The sequence below is a fragment of the Chaetodon trifascialis genome, chromosome 24 (genome assembly GCF_039877785.1).
Source record: "Chaetodon trifascialis isolate fChaTrf1 chromosome 24, fChaTrf1.hap1, whole genome shotgun sequence".
Taxonomy (NCBI): domain Eukaryota; kingdom Metazoa; phylum Chordata; class Actinopteri; order Chaetodontiformes; family Chaetodontidae; genus Chaetodon; species Chaetodon trifascialis.
In genome coordinates this window covers 8,771,814-8,794,424 of record NC_092079.1, presented here as the reverse complement: position 1 = coordinate 8,794,424, position 22,611 = coordinate 8,771,814, and the positions used below count along the sequence as shown (strand labels likewise).

Sequence of the window (22,611 nt, the reverse complement as noted above, 5' to 3'; positions counted from 1 at the left end):
ATACATCAAAGTTGGAAAAAAAGAAAGAAAACAGCTTCGGAACATAATTGGTATCAAGTAAGTTTATTAATTTAGTGCACAGAAAGGCAAGACTAATAACACTACCATCGTTACAGAGGTAAACACAAGAGGTGCCCGTTCTGGAGTAAAGAAAAGCCCATGAGGTTCAATGGCCGGACACAAGAGGATCACACTATAGAACACATTAAAATCAATACAAATACATTCAGCGAGATCACTTTAAAAACGGGAGTGGCAGTAGGTTTGACTTGCTTGTCAATAATTATCAGCACAAAGTGTTCGCAACCTACTCCTCCCGTTGCCTCGTAAGCTGGAATATACTGACAATCAGGAGAGAGTCTGGTCACTTGTAAGCACACTGAATGATTAAGAGTTCGCCTTGCTGCTACACTTAAAATTACAAAGCTCAGGCTTATGATACACTCCCTTGAAAAGACCATCAACTCTTTACGCTAACCTCAAAGAAAATGAATATCAAGAACAAAGCTCCTATGGCACCATTCAGCCTCTCAGTCCTTTGCTTTCAGACGGGAGAAAAACAGCACAAAATAAATTCAATCACAGCCACAAAATACATAAAATGTTGCTTTACTATATACATACAAAATGAACTCATCACGTTATCGTAGTACCATGACGGAAGACTAAATATGGCAAAATTGTGGCTGTTTCATTTTAAACTTTGATTTATGGTACATATTGCTAGTAGGACCACTCTAGTATTTGTAGTGAGTGTTTTGCCAGACTTTATCATGGATGATCAATGATAAAAGTATTCAGTATTGTGTTGTTGTAGTATTTACACACTGAAAATTTGATAGGTTTCTGGGAATGAGGTGTGCCAGTGTACCAGGTGGGCTTATATTAAAGCGTGGTGTGCTTTATGTGACTCCAAACAAAAGCTGGCATGTCAACATGGTGTTAAGCAGTAATAATGTTTACATCGTTTACCATCTTAGTTCAGCATGTTAGCATGCTAATGTTTGCTTATTTGCACAAAACGCTAATCACAGCTGAGGTTAAGGGGAATGTAGCTTTGTCAGTGTTTTGCCACATAAATTACTGGACTAATTGAGATTTTGATGATGGCAGGAGATGGAAAGTTTAGGGATCACCGGAGTTATTACAATTCATCAGGAGGCAATCCATCCAAAAATATTGACACATGTTCCGCACCAACTTTAAAAAAAACAACAACTTTCAACTGAAAAATCAGTTTACAACCATCTTTCTCTCTTCAGTCACATCTCTCAATTTAAAAAAAAGTAATCTCACGGTCATGTCGATCAGCCAGAAGCATGAGGAGGTTTGGAAATACGGGTCGCGAAAGCAAAACTCCAAGGCACCGAATTCACATTGGCAAGAAATAATTCTAAGGGGTAATACTGTTTGTTATTAAAACAGAAAATAATGATAATGCGTAACTTGAGGGGCTAAGCAGAAGCTTTTGGCCTCCTTAATCCTGCAAATTGTTCATATTCATGAGTATATCAAATTGTTACCTCAGAGCTGTGCAGTTAATTATTTCAATAGCACCCTTCCAACCAATCAGCTACTCCTCCTTCCTCAGGTTGTTAACAGGAGCAGGAATGGCCTCAGAAAGGCATTCTGCATTGTCCCACACTCACTAATGAATCCCAGAAAATGAAACTTTGGCATGTTTTAGCACCAACTATTGTGGTACCCATGGATGTGGTTTGAGATTGTATTCATAGTGTAGAAGACCTGGGATATTATTGTCTGGACAAAAATGAATCATTCAGTCACCAAGTCATCGAATGTGATGTAATGTTAGCTCTACAGTGAAACACAAGATATTTTCATACACACAAAGAAACATTCATTTTCATGCATTCTAAAATAACTGTAGGCTTAAAACCTTGAATATCAGGTGTGATCACTTCAAAAGGGCAGCTTAGCTTTACAATATACATCCGCGTTTTACTCCGACATGAAGGAGTATTTCGTGCCATGAGTTAAAAATTTCAACTTTTCTGGCACAGCTGATTCCAATAGTGACATAACTGAGTCTTTTCCTGGAGCCCAGAGTGTCTTTTTAAGTAAAATGAGGCAGTATGATTAAAGCAAGACGTCAGCACTACAAACTGGGAAAGCTTCTATGTCTTATTCAATTTACAGCAGGCATTTATGGTGAGGATAAGTGCACTACACATAGACCTGTATCTGTGTCCATCCTGCAAATTCACCGGATTTTACTAAATATAGACAAATACCGTGTCTTTTGTAATCATGTTTAATGATTACAGGCAGTAAGAAGGCAACCTCTATAATGCCAGTACTGGGGGCTGTGGGATATCGTGTTCACACGGACATTTTGCTGTGAAGAATCTCGCTGGTGGTCTTCAGATTCGGGGGAATATGAGAGAACATGGTGCACAAACTTGTCTAACAGCAGCTACATAATGCTTCATCATGACACAGATCGGGCTTTATTTCTTGAGCTAGCTCATGCATTCTTTGGCAAAGTTGTACAATCACAGAACTCAACAACAACAATGCCTGTGTGAGCACAAGTGGTAAAAACTCATTGGGATGTTGTGATGAAAATAGCTCACTGTGGGTTAAATGGATAATGGGACGTTGAAATTAAGCATGGATGAAAAAATGCTTTTCTGGATGTTTGCAATGAACCATGCTCTAACTTCGCTTGGTCAGAGGTCTCCCCTCGCGGACATGCTTGGCACTCCTCTTTTCCGTCTTCCCCTTCTCCCTCACCTTCCTCAGGCGTCGTGGAGGTGGTGTACCTCTCGACTCACTGTCCTCCTGAGCGCTGGAAGTATCCATCCCGTCTCGCTCTTCGGGAATGTTGGGAATAGCTCCGCTGCTCCCGTCTAAAATGTTCCTCAGGTAAGGGTCCTCTGGCGTACAGGTGGCTGTCGTGCCACTCTCACTACTGCTCAGGTCCTGCTCCTCACCGTAACGCCCCCCTCGGCTGTGGTGTGGCAGGGAAGAGGCCCTGATCGAAGGCCTGTCGCGCTCTGTCTCGCGGATGTTCTGCAGAGGCTCGTTCATGTCCACCCCTGAGTCCAGGCTGGTGTCGTTGCTGCTCGGTGGGCGGTGGCGGCTCTGGAGCTCAATAATGGAGTGGCGAACCTGGGCAGCCGGCTTCCCGTCTAAGGAGACAAACCAGGCCCTGGGGTGAGACGACAGGGGCTTGCCCCGTGTTAGCTCGAGCAAGGTGCGCTCTGAAATCCCTTGCAGCTCGCTGGGTACGCCATGCCCACTGCTGAAGGCCTCCATCCCAGCTGCCTCGTTAAGGGTCCCAGGCACAGAGACGGAGGATTCGAGGAGGTTACTGTAGCGTCCCCACACAGCAGCGTTAGGGCCTTGGCCTTGGGGAGGGGTCTCCAGAGGCTGGGGCTCGTCTTGGCTGCTCTGCTGTGGGCTGCCTCCACCTTGGGAGTGGTGGTGAGGGACTTTTGGAAGTGTCTGGGTGTAGCTGTCTTTGCTCGCAGGCTCTGAGTGAGCATCATATTCAACTCCATTGCGGGGGAAGGTAGCAGACTTGCAGCCTGACAGTTGCTGCTCCTGAGCACTGAAAAGCTCCGGCGCCTGAATGATAGCCACTGGCTGGTTATAGATATGCACCAACTTATCTTGAAAGAAGTTGTCAGAGTTCATGTTGGCCCGGTTCTGCTCTGACTTCTCCCGAAGCCGAGCCACCTCTTCACTGTTGATGTAGTGGGATGACGGCTGGGGACCTTTGATCCGATCCAGAGCAATGTTCTCATAAAAAGGAGCCGCCGGGCGACTCCCTGGATCCTCCACGTAGATGTTGTAGTTGGCTTTGTGCCTCGGCGTAGACAAGGGTTCACACTGGACACTGCAGGAAGCGAGGCTGTTGTCACCAGAGTGGAACAACAGACCCTCTTCCATGTGGGTGGAGGTGGTTTGGTCTTTCTTCACCACCGTGAGTTTGGAAAAGCGTGCTCTGCTTCTCCTGGGCTGTCGATGGAAACTTCTGGATATGGAAGAAACAGGAGAGAGAGATCGTAAACTTCACTTCCTCAATGACAAATGAAGTAGAAAATATAAAAAATTGCTATATATACTTTAAATTCAAGCTGAACGATTGAGGAGATTTCTTACCTGCAGTGACACAGCAGCAAGGACAGAAATCCAATCACAATAGCTAGCGTTGCTCCCAGTATTCCCATCAACAGATAGGTGTGGTAGGATAAGAAATCGAAAGAGCTTCCATGTCCCCGGTAATCTAAAGGGTCATATTTATAGATAGATATTAAACAATTACCAGTACAAATGTCATGAGACTGCTACACAAGCTGTCTGTATGAGCTAATGAAGGCAGAGGAGTGATGTACCGTTTGATGAGGGATGAGGGGCAGCGATCCAGTGGCCCAGATGGGAAGCAGTGTAAGTCCAAACCAGCTCATCACCAACCATTTTCACTATTCCCAGACCCTGATTCTCCCAGGCACCTTCAAACACCATGAAAATTTGTTTTAGTATACATTACAGCAGGTGTTGTGAATTGCAAGTACTGAGTTACCACACTTCTCTTTCTATGTGTCAGTCTTATTTTGTCAAGTAATTCAGTGGCTTTCCTATAATCTTTTTTCTTACCTGTCTTTAGGTTAAAGGCCCAGGCTGGTACAGTGTCAGCAGCCCTGAGGTGCGTGCTGTGTCCCAGGGGCAGGAGCATTTGAATGGGCCCTCGAACCTGGAGCTCCTCACCACCAGAATACAGCAGGACATTGATGGCTGCCACCGCCCTCAGCTCGACACGTCTGAACACTGCAGACACGAGGAGCAGTGAGGTAAATATTAAGTTGAAAGATTTAAAAGTTGACTGACCCTTGTATCCTCCAAATCGTTAGATTAGACTAAGAATAAACTGCTGTAAGCATTCATGAGGCCTTGCCGTATTCAACGCCCACCTGATTTGCTGCTGATGATGCCTGGAGTGCAGTTGCCGCAGTCTTTAGCTAGGTGGTGCTGTGGTACTGTCAGGTACGCCGTCAGTGAGGAGATGTTGGTCTTATCAGACATTGTGAGGAGGTTCATTGGGAACCTAACCTTGGGTTGAGAGGAGCTGTCTGTGAAAACAAGATGGCACATGATTCATCTAATGCACAATGCAGCATGTTTAAATATAGAACATAGCTTCAGGTGTTTCTTAGTAGAGGTGCATTGTTAATCTAATATGACAGGATGCCAAAGGTTTAATGTCTGTAATTTATCTTAAATGTAAAATGCGGCCTAAAAATGAGATTTGAGGGGTGACTTTTGCTTTAAATCAAAGCTCTGATTGGCTCCAGCCTCTAACGTGTGTGTGAACTTGCCAGGTAACTTCCCGGTGATGAGCACAGAGTCTTCAAACAGCCAGATGTTTCCCTGACTGTGAGGGAGCAGCAGCAGCGTCACAGAAGAGAAAACTGCGGGGAGACAAACAAAAGGTCAGAAACAAAACTCACATACTGGTATTTTTTCATCATTTCTACCCAAGACAAACTAGAAGGTAGAGGTAGAAATGTGAGTAATGCAAATGTGAGATTTAATGAAAAAATCACAGCTTACATTTAGTTTAAAATATATGTGATTTAGGTTGTAATGATAGATAATAAGTGCAGAGGGAGGTCAAGCTCTTCTGCCATTCCCCTCTGGTTTATGGATATAGAAGCTGCTTGTATGTCATGTAGGCCTGTGATAGCACCAGCAGATGGCAGTACTACCTCAGACCCCTTTTTAGGGTTCAGCTGTCTGGCTCAGCAGCACAAAAGGGAGGCGCCTCTGATAAAGCACAGCAAAGCAGGTCTCCACAGATGACGCTCTTTCATCATCCCTCTGATTTTTATCCCTTGTAACACCTGCTCCACCTTTGCTTCACCACACCCCCTCCCCGCGACTGTGCCAGACCAGCAAGAGGAGGCGGGAACACGGATAGAAAAAACACCAACGTGAGATCGGTGTAGCTAAAGAGCCCCCACCCCCCTCTGCCTTTGAGTCGGTGCAGGACAAAGACAGTTTGCTGAGGCAGGGATACGTTTCCCCCGAGCTCTCGACTCTCCGTGGCGCTGTGGAGGCAATCAATAATACGACTACAGGACACGGTGTTCAGTTACACTTGACTGTACACTGGCAACATAAACTGCTTCATCATGAACAAACCCCAGTGACAAGTTGTTTGTTGTCGCGGACACTTCATTCATCTGTAATGACATGAATAATGCAGTCGTGTGACTACCTTGGCTGGCATTACTGAAAATAAGTGCTTACAAATGGCTTGATTTTCCCTCAGTTTTAGCCTCCCACACCATAACTTGCAAATTTAGTTTATTTACAGAGCTAATATAGTATACATCTATGAAGAGCAATGCATGTTATTTTGAGTGAGACTATCAGCTAAATGCCTTACTTGTTTTTGTTCCTCATGCCCCGATCAATACTCACTGGAAAATCCTCTTAACTCACCTCCTTCAAAGGGGAGGTCAGGGTCAGCTGTGACCCTGGATCTGGTCAGGTTAACCAGCAGAGTGGAGGTCAACAATAGCTCCCCAACGCAAACCAATCTTTGCCACCCTGATGTCCACGAATATGGTTAATATGAACACTTGTTGGCACCTGAATGTCACTTTGTGCTGTCGGTGTTACTCACTCGGTCTCTTGGTGGTGCTCCACGGCAGGGGCCTGGGGACGTAGCCTTCCATGTTGCCCAGCAGAGTCAGACTGAGGCCTGGGCTGTACGCTACCGAGAGCAGAACCTCACCTCTCTCCCCTGTTCGGGCAGAGCTCGTCAGGGTGTGGTTTATGTAAACATCCACGGAAGCACCTGGCAGCGGCTGACGGGTCGCCATGTCCCTCACCAGGACCTTCAGGGCAAACTGTGACTCTGGAGACAACAGTAATTAGATTGAGACTTTCAAAATGCCCCTAAAATGTAACTGAGGTTACATTTGGATCGAGTTACTAAATCGTGTCTTTATGGAAACACGTGTGCATGAGTTCTATCTGTATGCAGACCAGCCTCTGCCGCTTCCTCTCAGCAGCACTCAGTAACCTTTCCCTCAGCATGAAAAAGTGATGAGGCAGGCACAGTCGAATCGGTGGGAGAATGAAAAATACATCAAAACCAAGTGGCAGAGAAGAAAAGCTACCCTGCACAGCCGTGTTTCTTCCCCTCCAAGGCTGTCACTTACATGTGCATTCTGCACATTTTACATATCTGCTTCTTTCATCTGGATCAGACAGCATAATAACTGCTCGTATCACTGCTCTATAAAGCATTCAAGGGTGCTTTTGGAGGGATGTAAAGAAACCCACCACCCATGCCCGCACTGGATGTAAACAGAAGGCCATCAATGAGCACAGGTTTACCTACTGTATCAGCAGTGCAGCACAGGATTACCACGCTCCCCATTAATACATCACATACCTACATCAGGCCAAAAAGATAAAAACCCTAATCCCCCTAACCTCTGCATTATACATCTCAATCCTGCTGGGCAGACTGCCTGTGAAGTATCAATGGAAACAGACAATCATTCAGACAATAGCTTGGTGTTTAGGACAGTAATGAGAGCAAAGGTTAGTATTAATGAAGACAGGTTTACTTTAAACATTGGCATGTCTTCATCTTCACTAAAGACTTTTAACTTAATGGTAGAAACCAGTTTGTTTTGCTTCTGTTTAACTAAAACAAACAGTCTAATATGGGTGCACAGCACTGCTACCCGAATCCGTTATGAGTCACTTCGTTGCAGCTAATTTCCATTTTCTCTAACAATGACCGACCGAAGCGGACCGATTGTTTACCTGCAATCAGAGCCGACGGGCTGGGCGGGTCGGTGGCGATCGGGTCTCCCACCGCGACGGTGGGGCCATTGTCCCCGGGCGAAGAGGAGGGCAGGCCGCCGCCCTCCTCCGCTGCTCTCACCGCCACATCCAGGCAGGAAATCAGAAGCAAAGAGCGCAGAAAGAGCAGCAGCGGCGGCGGCAGGTGGCGATCAGCAGCGGGCATGGCGAGAGGGGGAGCAGGCTCAAAGACATACCGAACCGCGACAGACGAGCTCGGGAGGAGGAGAACGAGGTCCAGCGGTGTTAGTCCGGATCACGAAGGCCTCATCCCTCCTACGGTTTCTTGTAACGTCGGTGCGCACATACGGGGGAAAAGCCCCATGGAGAAAGGATGAGCTGGTGCTGAGGCTGGGCGTGTGGCCGAAGATCCTCTATATAGGAAGATGTGTCACTCAGAGAGAAAAATATTATTCCGCTTCACCGGCAAAAATGGCCGTCTGCATGATTAACAGGACATTTCGCCATTCTTCGAACATTTATAGACGAAACAATTATTGTTTGGAAAGAAACTGATGGCCAAAAAGCCACAGAGTGAGTGGTCTTTCTGCCGTAATCATCTTTGGGAAGGGACGGGAGACGCTGTTACATCATCGTAGTGTGCGTGGCCCTCTGTCGGTAAACTGAGATCCGGGGTTGCCTATTTTTATCTCCCCTGCTTTGTCAAAAATATGGAAATCCACCAATCAAGTCACATAAACAAACCTGTTAGAATTCAGGCCAGACAATGTGTGTAAAAAATGTGACGAATAAAGGAATTCTTTATCTTACTCTTAATCATTTTGTGGAGTTTTACTGTTACTGGCATTCGCATTACTCAAATATACTACCTACTACCTAAATGACTATAGCATTTATAAGTGGAGGAAGAGTAGACATTATTAATTCAACATCAGTACTGTTCACAGAGTCAGTGCTCTCATCCTCTTTGTTTTTCATCCCATGAAGTAAGCATTAATTAATATAATAAGCATCCTGATTTCTATATTTAAAAACAAAATCAAAGCTACTTGTTTTGCAGGATTTAAAGTACCTATAGTTGGGAGTGGTGGTGGGTGGTGTCTCAGTTTTGTCAGTCATGGATTTTGCAAACGAGTTACATCCAGTAAATGTTACCCCCCCTGTTATTTCAGAATAACAGCACCTCTGACATGTATAAACGTGCAGGTGACCATGAGGACTGGCAGCACCTGGAACACAAGGAGCTCCATTATACCCCACGGTAGGACTTTTATCTCCAGCATCAAAAGAAATGCAGAAAACTGAAGAAACATCACATCATATAAACAGTTGATTATTACAGGAGGCAATAGATTACCTTTTGGTTATGAACCACACTGAGCTATCTGAAATTCCACCACTAGATGGCAACATTTGAACAACTCACCTCTGATAGTGTTAGAGTTACATATTTACTCTCATCTCTTAATAAGCTACATACACATAGTAATACAATCAACATGCCCTCCAGTAACTATAAGCTGCACACACATAGCCACACAGGCAATGTGACCTTCAGTAACCTCAGAAAACACAGAAAACGAAACTTAAGATATCTCGTGTCAGGTAACACATAATTTACATATAGAAGGGGGGTCTAGCTATCTTCTCTTTCAGGGCGCTGTCTCCTATGGATTGGATGGGTCGTGTGCCAACAGGCTGGGACCAGCCTGTGGACCAAGGAGGGAGCACTAAAGTCTAAACCACGATGATCACCACCTGTTTTGACCAATCAGATAGCTGCACATTTCTTTTTAAAACTCTGTATAATCGTAAGTCAGGCATTCTCATTCTGGCGGGTGGTTGCAGCTAACTGCTTGCAGACTGCGATTTCCCGAAAGACTGAGATCCATGTACATGTTCTCTATTTTATCAGTGTGTTAATAAAAATCCTTAACTGAAGACAGAATATCTCCTGACCTCTTTCTGCAAAAACGACCACACTCGAAATAGCTTTACCACAGCTTGCTGCCTCGTGATGTTAAATGTTAAATCACTGCATGTTTATTGAAGTCATCTTAAGTTCAGTGTGTTTTATTAAAATGCTTCACTCATTCAGTCCACCAGGTAACAAAAGTCTCAGGTTTCTGTGAAATATGAAATGTGGTTGCAGTTTAAAAACACAGGTGGAGTATTACAAACAAAGGGTGCTACATTATGCTGACTGTGACGTGAAATCCCCCGAAACAAGTCCTTCACTCCTTTATTCCATAAACCCAGAAGATAAAATGCAGAAGAAGTGCAAACATTAGTAAACACAACATAAAAATATCAGTAAGTTCAGAGATTTATACAAAGTGCAACGAGAACAGATCCCTTATAGGTCGTTAATCCATTTGAAAGTGTTAATATGCACAAAGTTCTGTGATGCCATGGTGAGACAATTTTGTAAACACATTGAGACATTTTCCTTTTGGTCAAGATTCACATTTAAAATTCAATAATATTGCATCTATATATTTCTATATACTTACATGTATGCACATTTGATAGTTAAGCATTGTACACGAATACATACTTTAATGTCTTGTAAAAATTAGAGCAAATGTGCCCAAACGAACAGGAACTGGTGACATTTTAGCAGCATCATTGGCGCTTGTTGCCAGAGGGAAAACACCTGATTCGTCAAAAACTTTGTTCAAAATAATTCTAGAAATAAATGCAGTACTGTGAGACTCGTTTGATTAAAAACTGGCAGCCCTCGTTAATAGGTTAGTGTTACTGGTGCCCTACAGACGGTGGTTTATTGCACAAGAGCAGCAGGGAACAACTCCCTCTTGGCACGAACCAAACTCAGTCGAGGTGTCAGTAAAGTGAGACCCAACGTGCGTTCGCTCAAATCCAGAAAGAAACAACCCGCCTTCCCCGAAGAAATTCTGCATAGAACTGAATGGATGAGTTCACGTGAAGACCCTCAACTGTTTGAACATTGGATTATTCTATGCAGGATCTCAGATTTAAGGTCAACTCAGTTACTTTTTGGTCAAACCCATTCAAACGTCTCAATTCCTGCTGAGGCGTAGTGACGAACCCCAGCCAGCAGGGGGCCACTGCACCGCTTCATCCGTTTGTCAGTAGCAGCCGTCTCTCCAGGTGCTGTCACGAAGGGCACTGAGGGTGGACAAGCTCTTTGGAGGTGTCAGTAAACTGAGGGAAACAACAAAAAAACGTCTGAAAATCAGCTGACAAGACAGACAAGAAATTATTTACTAAACCTACAGCTTTAGGGGCATACTTACCAAGTCAAAAGCCCAGTTTTACCTGATTTGCTGGTACAGAAGCTGCTAAATAAGATCTGATGTTGCTGTTTAAGACGCATTTTGTTAAAGCAATGGATCGCAAAAGAAAGTCAATTTGGAACATTAGTTGGCGGGTTCTTTAACTCCTTTGATGATTATTGTAAACAGAAGAGTCTACAGCCGTGCTAGCAGCGCCGGGAGGCTGCACTTAGGCACAATCGCTTTTTGAGCAGGAATTATGTCAACCATGGTCAGCATGTTAGCATGCTAACATTAGCTGTAAACACAAAGTGCACCTGAGGCTGATGGGAATGTCATTAGTTCTGCAGGTATTTGGTCAGAAATCAAAGCATTGGACACATTCAAAGTTGACGTGGATCATCAATATCAAATTTGATAACAATCCATCAAAAAGTCACTGAGTACTTCATTCTCTAATTGTGTATATTTCCTTTCCTTTCTTCCATCTTCCCATAAATAGGAACACCTGAAAGTATGTGTTAATAATAATAATAAAGAGGACAAGCACATTTGAAAAACTGAAAGACAGCTGTCCACTTTAGTGCATATACTTATTGAAAACCTTTATTGAATATAATATTTAATCCAGGAATAATAAATTTGTGTTTCTGGAGGAATAAAAGAGGGGTTACCTTCGTGCCGGTTGGGCCACCTTGCTGCGAGGGGTGGAGCTTGTGGTGCCAACAAAGGAGGCGGGGCGGGGCAGGCTGCTGCGGGGGGTGGTCGGGGTGGAAGTGGGTGTCCCCCCTCCACCAGCCGCTTTACTGAGAAGAGGGATCCCACTGCCCACCCCGCTGTTACCCCCGCTGCTGCAGTTCAGAGACTGGAGGCTGGTGGAGGTCGGCATCGAGGCCGAGCCCTTGATGGTGGGACTGACGTAGGCGGTGGCTTTCAGTGGTTGCCGTGACAACGAGGCAAAGTTCCCGACGCTCTGGACCCTGTTCTGGAGCTGGCCTGGGGAGGGGACTAACAGATGTACAAGCAGAAAAGAAAGCTGTAATTAGTGATGCGTAATAATGAACCTCAATCCAAAACAACACTTGAAAGGAGAGAAGTGGCATCTTACTGGAGGACTGCAGTCGAGTCAGCCCACTGGACGAATCAAAACTCTGGCTGTTACGAAGCAAACAAGGGGAAGCACTAGGATTGGTTGGAATGGGCACACTAGGCATGCTGGGAGCTCTGACAAGGTTAGGCATGCTCCTCCGCAGCTTATCTAACAGAGACAGAGACAAACCCACACAAATGGAAACACGTGAAGATATGAGATGCACAAGGGCTGATTTCAGTATAGAAATACACCTGTATTCTGCCTATACCTGCCTGTACTTTTATTACAACCCCATCCCTTAAGACAGCTCGTAAAGCCGCCCGTGATCTCCTTCACCGTAACAGCAGTTTCAGATATACACTCCTAACTCTTAATCCCATCAAACGCTCTCTGGTCTCGGAGCGGAAACACACGCCGGTCTGAGAGCTTTAAAGCGGTTGTACAAGAGGCTTAGACAGAGTTATTATTAAGTTGCGAGGACATCTGTGTGGGTCAGTCCAGGTGTCGATGGATGGTTAAAGAGCCCACCTCAAAATGAGAAAATCATGACAAAAAAGCTATGAATTAATGGTTTTAACGGAGGTGCTTTCAGAAGTTGGATTAATGTTCAATCGCAAACTTTCAATGTTCATGAGGTTAGAAGACTGAAATCTCATTTAAGTGTTAAACAATGTCGACTTACTCTCAAATTCGGCTGGACGCCATGACGAGGTTTCCCCAAAACAATACGGCCAACGGCATTCACATATATACAAATACACACATAAGTATTTCACGTACAAAACATGTAAACAAAGAGATAACTGATTAGTACTGTTGACAGCAATCACATGGGACATAGAAAAGATAGCAAGGTCTAAGCTAGCATGTTTCTACCGCATTTTGTTTTTCCACTAACAACTAAAGGGAGACTCTGAAGATTTAAGTTGCATTATGGGAAGTGTAGGATCAATGTTTTGATTCATTCTGTCCTAGAAAAAGTATGATTTATTGTATTCTGTAGTCGCCAACATTGATTTGTATGCCTGTGGCGTCTGAAAAGGATGCAATTGAGAGTGTGGTAGTTACAGGAAAGTTGTGGTCTTTAAAACCAAAACAATGAGCTCAAAGACTCTAAAACGACTGTGGAGCTGACAGAATATGCTGTGTTGGTGATAATTCTGCACAAGCAGACCCCTTACATTACAAAAAGTAATTTGATCTACTGCTTTAAGGTTTCTTTCAAGCCTTCTTTTCGCCTCAACTGCAGGAAGAATCTGCACCGACTGATGTCAAAAGCGTCTTCCCTCACCTGATCCTGGTCTGAAGCCCTGCGGCTCGGCTGCGCAGAGGCTGCCCAGTCCCAGTCCCAGGGGCTGAGGTTGAATGGCGAACCCAGCGGAAGGGTACGGAGGGGTGGAGGGGGTGGAAGGAGGGGTGGACAGGGAACTTGTGCTTCTTCGCCAGTCTCGAATGCTGGAGAAGGTGTGGGAGTGCGGCAGCCGGGTGAGGCGTGGCTGCGGTGGGGGCAGGAGGCCGTAGTCTTCGTCGTCCTCCTCGTCTTCCTCCTCCAGGTCGGGGCCGGCGCTGAGCTGGCTGAGCTGGAAGGTGAAGCTCTGGCTGCGGCGGTTGGCCAGGACCGATGATGTGCTGGCGTAGTCCTGTCTTAGACCTGAGGGAGCGACATATGAGGACCAGCGTGCAAAACACACACACACCCACACATGGCCAGGACAAACACACACAATCATCACCTCCTAGGGTTAATGAAGCTGAAGTAGCGATGAGCTCTGAGATCTGGTGCCATATGTTAAAATATTAGAAGGGAGGGAACAATAGAGACAGATGGACAGCAGAAGAAATGAGACACACGTACTGACAGTAAATACACATTTGAGGTACATGTACTACACTCAAGTATTTATGCTTCACGCCACTTTGTGTGCTCATTTTCATGTAGAAAATTTCATGGTTCTCAAATGTGAAGCTTCCTTTTACTCATTTTAATCATTTATTTGGAATAATTTTGAGGTTTGGACTGTTGAACAATGTACGCCAGTGAAAAAGTATTTTGCTATGAAACACAACGACGACACGCAGCTTAAAACACCCAAATCCAATTTCATTTTATGCCACTTCAGTTCAGCCTTTAGTCGCTTCCTCTGTTTCTTTCTTCACTTTATTTCTGCAATGAACACTTATCTGCTTTCAGCACACGTTTTTGCAACCATCTGCAATTGCATTCCCTACAATTTGGAGTTTTAATTATACACCATTTCTCAGAGCAAGAGCTGCTCTGGGGACAGAAATCCTGTCATTAGGGCTGACAAATCTCAACAGGCAGAGCTAAACTACTGCATGTTTCCCTGCCTGGTGCTGTTTGAGTCAATAACTTACTCTCCTCCTGCAGTCGGGCCATAACCTGGACGTCAGTGAGGTCTTGCAGTTTGTATCCCAGAGCGATGGAGTCGTCATCCACCTCTGAGGCACCGAGGTCGCTGTCCACAGATGACTGGGGGCTGAGGGTCGAGCGCCGGAGGCTGCGGCCTTCAAAGGAAAGCAAAACCGGTGTAAGAAAGTAGAATCTGCCAGCTTTCCTCACCGACGACCTCCCCTTGATCTCATCTTACCTTTCCGGCTCGTTTGCGACACAACCGCCGGTGTTAAACAAATGAGAACTGGCACTGTTTTGGCGGCTCAGTGATGAGAAAAGCACCCTCGAGTCTTCTGAGTGTCCTCTACACAAAGATGGAGGATCCAAACTAATGGAGGATGACACTTGGCTCTGAGAATTAGAGCCTATTAAGCACCAGCGAGGCAGGAATATTATGACAGAGGTTATACCAACCTCTCCCCAGTCAATGATATCCCTGATATCTGCACACTGTGACTGCTCGCTAAAATAATCCTTTCCATCATTTGTATTATTCTAATGACTTTTCTTGCTCTTATGTGGTCACTCAGGCAAAGATTTTGGGTCATTTTTCACCCAAATTTTACATTTTCTCACTGAACTCTAATGGTGCTTCACTTGAACTGCTTTCCACTGAACAAACAGTCTCTAACTGTTTACAGTGAGGCAAACAGGGTTTCTGTTGCTGAATCTTTCTCATCCTGGATTTTTCCAGACTATTAGCACCTCGAATTAAAAGCCATACATCAAATCTTGGACTGAGAAACCAAGAAAAATCTAAAAGATGACCTGAAACCATGAAAGGTTTCTTTCCTTCTTGATGTGCGTGAATCAAACTCGCTGTTTAATCTTTGCAGCTCAAAATGTACCTGACAAATCATCAGACTCACGGGTGATGCAATCCCTCATTCATTTCTGGGACTTTGGGGAGTTTATATTCTGCGCTTTGGGTAGCAGGGAAATTAATTTTATCTGAGGAAGGTCCGAGGAGCAGAAACCTTGGCTGGCTAGAACTGGCTAGAAGATGTTCTGCATTGCAAGGCCTTTGTAATAAGATTAATCTCACTGTTTTAGGTACAAAATGGCCATAATTATGTGGCTGGGAGTATGAAGAAGGCTGACAATGATGACAATCTTCACAAATACTATTTCCAGAAAATATAGCACTAGTTAAATGAATTGGGTGTGTTTTTTTGAAATACTCAAAAATCGTTATGGAGTTTGGTTGGTGGAATTCAGACTTGGTATTTTTAAGAGCTTGACTATGGCTCTAAATGTCACAACATCTTCCTGATGAAACAAGTGTGGCAGAGAGATGAAAGGGAGTTTTATGTTTGGAACAAAGCAGAATACGTAAAAAGAAAAGTTGCTGTTAGGACTCGCGCCGTCATGGAAGTGAGCCCGGGGCTGAAAAGCCACCAGCGACTCCCCGTGGCAGTTCGTTTCTGCTGCTCCATGAAGGCTGAACAGTCCTCCAATGTGGCCTCACTCTCTCCCTGCAGCTTTGCCCTCTGCTGTGTCTGGAACATTATTTTTTCCATCACAAATAATGCACAGAAAAGGCTGTGGCACAGTTTAATTTCTGCGAGTGGAGCATCGCTCGAATGCTGCGGGGAAAATATATTCTCCTCACTCCCACGACTTCCATGAGCTGAAATAGTATCTAAAAAGCTTGTGGCTGACCCAGTTCTGTACGGCGTCTTCACCTACACATTAGTATTCTGATTACTAGAAGCATATTCAGTTTCATGTCCTGCTCCGTATGAGGCAGGAAGTGAGATGTGTTGATATGAAAGCGCTGAGGCTTACTGCGGTGGTGAGGGAGGAAGGTGGGAGTCCTTTCAGCTACAGGGGAGAGCTCCTTCCCTACGGGACTCAGCGTGCGATGGAGGACCGGGTGGAGCGGGGAGGAGAGGGATGGAGCTGAGGGAGGAGAGGAGGAATTTGAAACTTCACTCTTAAGCATCATCTCCATTACAATCATGCATGTGTTTTGTGGTTACCGTGTCTTTCAGAAGACTGGGGGGTGGAGCAGGGTTTGGCTGGAGGTGAAGCACTGATGGTTGACACTCCGGCCACCCGGCTCAGAGGAGGGCCAGGTGAGGAGGAGGGAGAAGGGCTAGAGAGGGAGCTACGCCACCTGGAGACTGAGGAGGGGGTGCGGAGGACAAGCAGAGGGGATATTAACAACAAGGTACCCTCAGTTCAACATTTCTACATCAGTTTATGGGAGAAGAATCAGAGAAGTAATCTGACAAGTAACGAGTAGTGCAGTAAAATACAGTACAAGTACTCGAGTAAATGTGCTTCGATCAGTGCAAATGAGTCAATGAAGGATGATTTTTATATAAAAAAAACTAATCTGCCACCATATACCTCTAACAGATACTCGCTTCTTTGGTTCTGTTTCTCTACCGACTGCACCTCCACTGACATAAAGTGCGATTGTCTCCATATTAACACCGCCCGCCTCATGCACCACCTTTCTTCTTGCCACTAAGAAAAATTTCGTCTCCCGCTGTGCTGTTAAAGCAATGCAACAGGCCACATTTTCTTCTTCTCCTCATTTCAAAGTAACAGTTGATTCTTCTTCTGGTTGTGTTGCACAGCTCAGCTCTCACACCTCCATGCATATTAACACACTCCAGTTTTTCATACCAATAACTCCATTGTTTACTTTGCACATCATAAGAGGCTTTCTATTTTTCCCTTTTGCCCTCTTTATTTCCTTTGTATTCTTTGACATCTTTCCTTTTATGTTGTACTTTTCATCAAATTTAAATAAGAAAAGGTGGCAAAAAGCCTCTTAATGCATGTGTTGAATCATGTTTGTCTTTGATGGTGGGCCCTCACACAAATCATTTGTGAGCGCTCAATCCATTTAGAAAAGCAGATGTTAACCATTTCATCTCTCGCAGTTAAAATGGGGATTTTCTTCACTGAGAGTCCAGTGTGTGCAGCCTCTGCAGACCGCATCCTCGCACACAGAATATGAACACAAGTCTTAAAATAGACCTCAAAACAGACCCTTTCTCATCTCAGAGCTCCACGAGCAGAAGCTGGCTCCGGCACAACAATGCAAAGACAGAAATATTCATGCACAGCGCACAGGCTTTGATGAGGGGGCAGCACTGTGCAGCCGTTACCTCAGCAGCGCCGTGACTGCCACCAGCCGCTCTATTCAGCAGCCCCACAACAAAGCTGCATTCAACACAACAGAGCTGCTCACACTGCAGCTGTACCTGGTGCTGAGCGTCTCCGACAAACACAGATGCAGGAGAGAAACTTCGACTTGCTTTGCGGCACCTGTGATGTGAACACTGAGGCAATAAGGGAACAAAGATGAATAAAACTGTGCTGCATTGTGCATCTCCTATTGAAGATCCAGGAGGAGGATTTTTCTCTGTTACCTGTCAGCGTGAATGTAAGCCACTTAGTGATGAAGCAGGGGGTGCGCTTCTTTCATGTAAACGGTTGCCACGGCAACAGCTCTCCATTTCACTGCGCTCAACCCGAGGCGGCGAGGGAGACAGCGGGGCCGAGCTGGTGGGAGGACTCCTCCGCCGCTCACAGTGATGCTCGGGCTCCGGCGGAGAGACCATTAGCGCTGTGGATGGAAGGCTCAGCGCCTCTGATGCAACAACCCGCACAGCCGGTGCAACTTCAGAGGACTCAGCCAAGTCAGAGGTCGAGTACTGTGACCCACGTCAGAGCTCGCCAAAAGTATGTGGACGCCAAGCAGCACAACAGTGCAATTTAACGTCCAATCAGTCCAATGTTAATCTGTCAGATCGGTGCTTGTTTCACATGGGTTGTGAGCATCTTTGGTACATTTCGTCATTGTTGGTGAATCTGAAAATCACAAATTTTGGGCTACAATCATACAGCACCCTCTATTTTTACATCAGGCGTTACACCAACTCTCTTTTTTATAAAGGTGGTGGTGGCAGAGTCTTCGGTGAGCCGGCCGCTGACTGAAGGCAAAAGAGCAGCTGAGCACAGATGCACTCCTTTGAAAGCGCCGCAGATAATGACTTTATTTTCAAAGTGTGGGGAGGCAGAGCGGCCTCGCACGCAGGCACAAGCGCGCCCACGCAGGTGAGTCGAGCGCCGTCTCCTCTCATTAAAGGCTTTGAGGTGCTAAGCTGCCTGTTCGGCCGAGGCCGTGGGAGCTGTCGCCTCCATTCACACTTCAGCCGCAGCCCCCTCACAGTCAAACACACCCATCCATCGCTCGAGGATCCCTTCAGACTCAAAACCCCGATCTGCTTCTCCCACGTCAGCTGCCCGTTATCTCAAGACATGAAATCTATTTTTAAAGAGCTGATATTCAGGCGTGTGAGGCGATCGATTTTTTCCAGATATCCTGTCAGCTGATGGGACAGGAAGCACAGTCGCTGCTCTTCCTGCTTTACTTCCTCAATGCTGTTCTTCAGTATCACTTCCTCTTCCTCAGTGTTGCATGATATTAAGTGATGCCTGTCATCAGCAGACATGTAGGTCAGGTGATCCAGGCCTGATCTGCTTAATGCTGTGAGGCGTGGACGGATTATAGCCTGGAAGGGCCTGCTGAGGCCCGTTAGCCGCAGGGAAGTGATGACGGTGATCCGGCTTCGGCCTGCTTATTGTGGCCATGAAGGAAAACTTTCTCTGAATAGTCACTTTTTGTCATTACCTGGCTGAAGACAGCTTGCTCATAAGCCAATGAAAGTTGACGTTGTGGAGATACATGGAGGCCAAGCAAGAGTATCAGCACAACAATGTGAATGTAATGTACTCCACAACAAATGCAGGTAGTGCTGTACGAAGTGCTGTAAGTGCAGAGCTTTTATCCAAAGTGCTGACCTGCAGAGCCACAGCCACCTCTAAATGTGCTTAAATAACAGGAATAAAAGCACAGATTGGGCACAACGGCTCCTTTACACTTTTGGAAATCACAGTTAATCCATGAGCGAATGCACATTAGGGCTGACTGATTTTGGGGATATTCTTCTGGTACTGACATGAATCTCTACATAAAAAACATGCAAAAATCACAATTAAACTGTCTTCCATGAAGAACCCTTCACACGTCTGAAACAAAACCCTTAATAATTGGAGGCAATCAATGTGCAATGACATATTACTGCCGAGCAGCACATGAACAGTGGTGGGAGTGACTTTCCTCTGCTGACGAGATGTTCACTTAACAAAAATGTAATTCAAAACCCAAAACTACTTCCTCTACTGTTTTTCTGCGTGTAAATGATGGCAAAAAGCCTCCCAAAGGCTGCTTGGTAGTTTAGTCCCAAATACATCCATTGTAGTAGCAGCTCCATAGCTGCTGTAAGATGATTGATACAGACCCAAACAGATTACCCACCCAGCGATCTGAAACTCAAGATAATTACATTCATTTTGGTGCCAGACTGCTTCCTTCCCAAGTCAGCGAGAGCATCTTGCAGTGAAGTCTAGACGAGAAGCACTTTAGCACTTCTCCTCGGCCAAGATTTGAGTCGTGTGAGTCAGTGCGCTCCTGTGTTTTTGGCACGACACCTAAAAGCTGCGTTCATCAGTTTAAAATAGCCTGGAGGAGAACAGCAGCCTGCAAACTAATCTTCTGCTTCAGCCTTTGCTTCAGTCTGCAACGTTTGACTGACGAAACAAAAAACTGAGGGTGGGTGAACGACGACGTGTGACACTAAAAGACAACAAGACCTCATCGAGTGATGCTGATGAGGCCTAGAATGGTTAAAATGAAATGAACCTACCTTGTTCCAGTCGGAGGGACAGCGATCGCCTGGCGGCCTCCACCTCAGATTTGGGGCCGTCCAGACCCTGCCGGCACCACTGCAGAGGTGTGAGGGAGTCGCCCGTGGACTCTTGAGCTTTTGAGGACACGTACAACCTGGAAAGAGACGCAGATTGAAATGCTGAGCGGCAGAGCTTGGATGAGACTTGGCATGAAGTCTGCAGCCATTTGAGCTAAATGCTAACTTCAGACACGCACACTGCCAACATGTGGATGTCAATTACTCCAGATTTTTAGGAGAGATTTGCTTTTATTCCACCTGTTGTGCAAGCACAAGACCTCACTGGATAAAAAGTACAATAAAATCACCCAGTTGGGACGATTCCTCTGCGCAGTTCCTGACAGACTCAGAGGAATCTCTCCCCCTGGCTCAAGGTGACGCTAAGCTTTTTAGATGTGATGAAGAGGAGCAGCTCTGTTCAAACAGAGCGGATCTGATTATTCTGACAGCCCTCAACTCCTCCACCATTCTGCTCTGCGGGGCCCACATGCAGGGAGCTGAATTATAGATTAAAACGCTGGCTGACATCAGGTGAGCCTGACCTGGAGGGGACGCAGGAAACTCACCTCAGCTGCTATTCCTGGACACGGGGACGGGAAACGCCTGCGACATGAATACAGTCAATAAAAGATGAATCTGAACGCGCTGCGGTGCAGAATCAGTTACTCTCTTCACTCTGGTCTCCTGTGTTTCCACTGATGTAAATGGGGTGGACAAAATATTAGAGGCTGAACGTTATATCCTTCGTGACTGTCTGGCCCATAAACATCCAAGTTATTTAGTGAGCTTTACAGCAATTAAATGGTAAATCAATAAATCTACTAATAGATAATTAACCACTGGCCAGTGAGATAAAGATGTGTGCAGAACTATTTCTAAAGCTCATTGACTGAATATCTTGAAGTTTATAAGCTATTTGCAGACATCACTGGTTCTGGTGAGACCACTTGTACTAACCAACTTAACTGACAAAGCTAAATCAATTAGTCGCTAATGAACGCAGCCTTAGTTAAAGCCCTATTACACAACAAAAGCAGTCAGCTCTTCAGACTGAGAGGCTTCCTGTTGTCATTTCATCCGGCAAATCAGCAACATTTCAGTTCCTCCTTTTGATTTGGCCTCTTTGCAACAACCTCAGATGTGTTTTTCAGTGGAAAGAGTCCATAAATAACAGATCATAATGGCTGACATTAGGATTGAAGTGTCTTTCTGCAGGTTTTTGGAGAGGTTTAAGCCAAACAGCCACGCTATCTCATGGAGACTGGGGTTTTAAAGCATGGCACTGTCGTGGTTTAGGGTTTGATCGCCTGTGTGGCATTTTTCATATGATTGTCTGCTGCACAGAGAAGGACTGGCAGCTTGGTGCAGCCCTGATGACAGGCCTGATCTCAGCTGCCTAATTCTCTCCTGAGGTGTGCTGCTTTGTCTCGTTTTTTTGCAGGAGTCTGGACAGGCTGGTGCCACAGCTCACGCCCACAAACAATGAGGAGAAATCACCTCTGCGCGCAGGAGCCATGACTTCAGAGAAGAAACGCAACAAATGGTTGGAAATGAATGCAAACACTGGATAGTTACCATGTTTCCTCGGAGTCATCTGAGCAGGACAAAGAATTCAAGTCCAAAAGTTCCAGCTCATCCAGAACCGACGGCTCGGATCCGTCCTCCGCTTCCGCCGCCTCCGCCGCTCCATCGTCGCCGGTGTGCGGGAGGAAATAGTCAAAAGGCTCCTCCGGGGGCACGAAGGACGAGTGACACAGCAGGGTGGGCAGCGGGCTGGGGAGGCAGTATCCACCTGCGCCGCCGAGCACGTACGCCGGGGATGGAGGCAGCGCATGCGGCCCGCCTGAGCAGCCGCTCGCCCGCGTCCGCAGCTGCTCGTTCTGCCGCTCCAGTTTCCGCACCAGCTCCTGCAGCTTCTTCACCTCCAGCTCGGCGTTCAGGGTGTTGCTGTTGCAGTCCACCTCGGTCATCATCGCGGGGTTCAGTACCGCTGCCTCCATTGGATCATAACACAGTAAAACACGCGTAATTTCAGCCGCTACCGCACCTCCAATTGGGATGAGGGATGGAGGACAGGTAGGGCCCAGCTGCTGCGACGCTCCAGACTCACGCGTCGCCCTCAGACTGGTTTCTGTATTCTGGAAGCGGGAGTAATCTGTCTAGTACGCCTGTCTGGACCGTCACCCAATGGGAGACTATGAGACTCCACCTCTCCACTACACACACCCCAGCCTCCGCCTTCCTAACCCACGAGCCTGATTA

At 45.9% G+C, this 22,611-nt stretch overlaps 2 protein-coding genes across 5 annotated transcripts; both read right to left on the bottom strand.

Moving 5' to 3' along the window:
- Positions 1-46: 46 nt before the first annotated feature.
- Positions 47-8,213, bottom strand: fam171b (family with sequence similarity 171 member B). Of its 2 annotated transcripts, none has more exons than XM_070957912.1 (8): positions 7,816-8,213; positions 6,659-6,892; positions 5,346-5,438; positions 4,941-5,099; positions 4,627-4,797; positions 4,365-4,481; positions 4,132-4,255; positions 47-4,003 (listed from the first exon to the last, which is right to left on the bottom strand). In XM_070957912.1, the coding sequence occupies exons 1-8, from the start codon at positions 8,018-8,020 to the stop codon at positions 2,680-2,682; spliced, it is 2,427 nt and encodes an 808-aa protein (XP_070814013.1). In that variant the 5' UTR covers positions 8,021-8,213; the 3' UTR covers positions 47-2,679. The 2 variants fall into 2 exon arrangements, with proteins under 2 accessions (XP_070814013.1, XP_070814011.1); XM_070957910.1 differs by having other exon boundaries at positions 4,941-5,095; positions 5,342-5,438; positions 7,816-8,160.
- Positions 8,214-9,011: 798 nt separating this feature from the next.
- LOC139327697 (SLAIN motif-containing protein 1-like) lies at positions 9,012-22,492 on the bottom strand. 3 transcript variants are annotated; one of them, XM_070957612.1, is made up of 10 exons: positions 21,925-22,492; positions 20,308-20,444; positions 16,561-16,704; positions 16,367-16,480; positions 14,542-14,691; positions 13,899-13,941; positions 13,457-13,816; positions 12,181-12,227; positions 11,747-12,080; positions 9,012-11,001 (listed from the first exon to the last, which is right to left on the bottom strand). In XM_070957612.1, the coding sequence occupies exons 1-10, from the start codon at positions 22,347-22,349 to the stop codon at positions 10,926-10,928; spliced, it is 1,830 nt and encodes a 609-aa protein (XP_070813713.1). In that variant the 5' UTR covers positions 22,350-22,492; the 3' UTR covers positions 9,012-10,925. The 3 variants fall into 3 exon arrangements, with proteins under 3 accessions (XP_070813713.1, XP_070813712.1, XP_070813714.1); XM_070957611.1 differs by lacking the exon at positions 13,899-13,941 and having other exon boundaries at positions 12,181-12,330; XM_070957613.1 differs by lacking the exons at positions 13,899-13,941; positions 16,367-16,480; positions 16,561-16,704 and having other exon boundaries at positions 12,181-12,330.
- Positions 22,493-22,611: the final 119 nt, after the last annotated feature.

Excerpts from the sequence above, each read along its gene's own strand:
- fam171b (XM_070957912.1), bottom strand. The coding sequence starts at position 8,020 with ATGCCCGCTGCTGATCGCCACCTGCCGCCGCCGCTGCTGCTCTTTCTG. Across the intron at positions 5,439-6,658 it reads GAGCACCACCAAGAGACCGA|TTTTCTCTTCTGTGACGCTG; the intron begins GTGAGTAACACC and ends GTCTCCCCGCAG. Across the intron at positions 4,004-4,131 it reads TTGCTGCTGTGTCACTGCAG|AAGTTTCCATCGACAGCCCA; the intron begins GTAAGAAATCTC and ends TTCCATATCCAG.
- LOC139327697 (XM_070957611.1), bottom strand. The coding sequence starts at position 22,349 with ATGGAGGCAGCGGTACTGAACCCCGCGATGATGACCGAGGTGGACTGC. Across the intron at positions 12,081-12,180 it reads GACTCGACTGCAGTCCTCCA|TCCCCTCCCCAGGCCAGCTC; the intron begins GTAAGATGCCAC and ends TACATCTGTTAG. Across the intron at positions 11,002-11,746 it reads GTGGCCCAACCGGCACGAAG|TTTACTGACACCTCCAAAGA; the intron begins GTAACCCCTCTT and ends TGTTTCCCTCAG.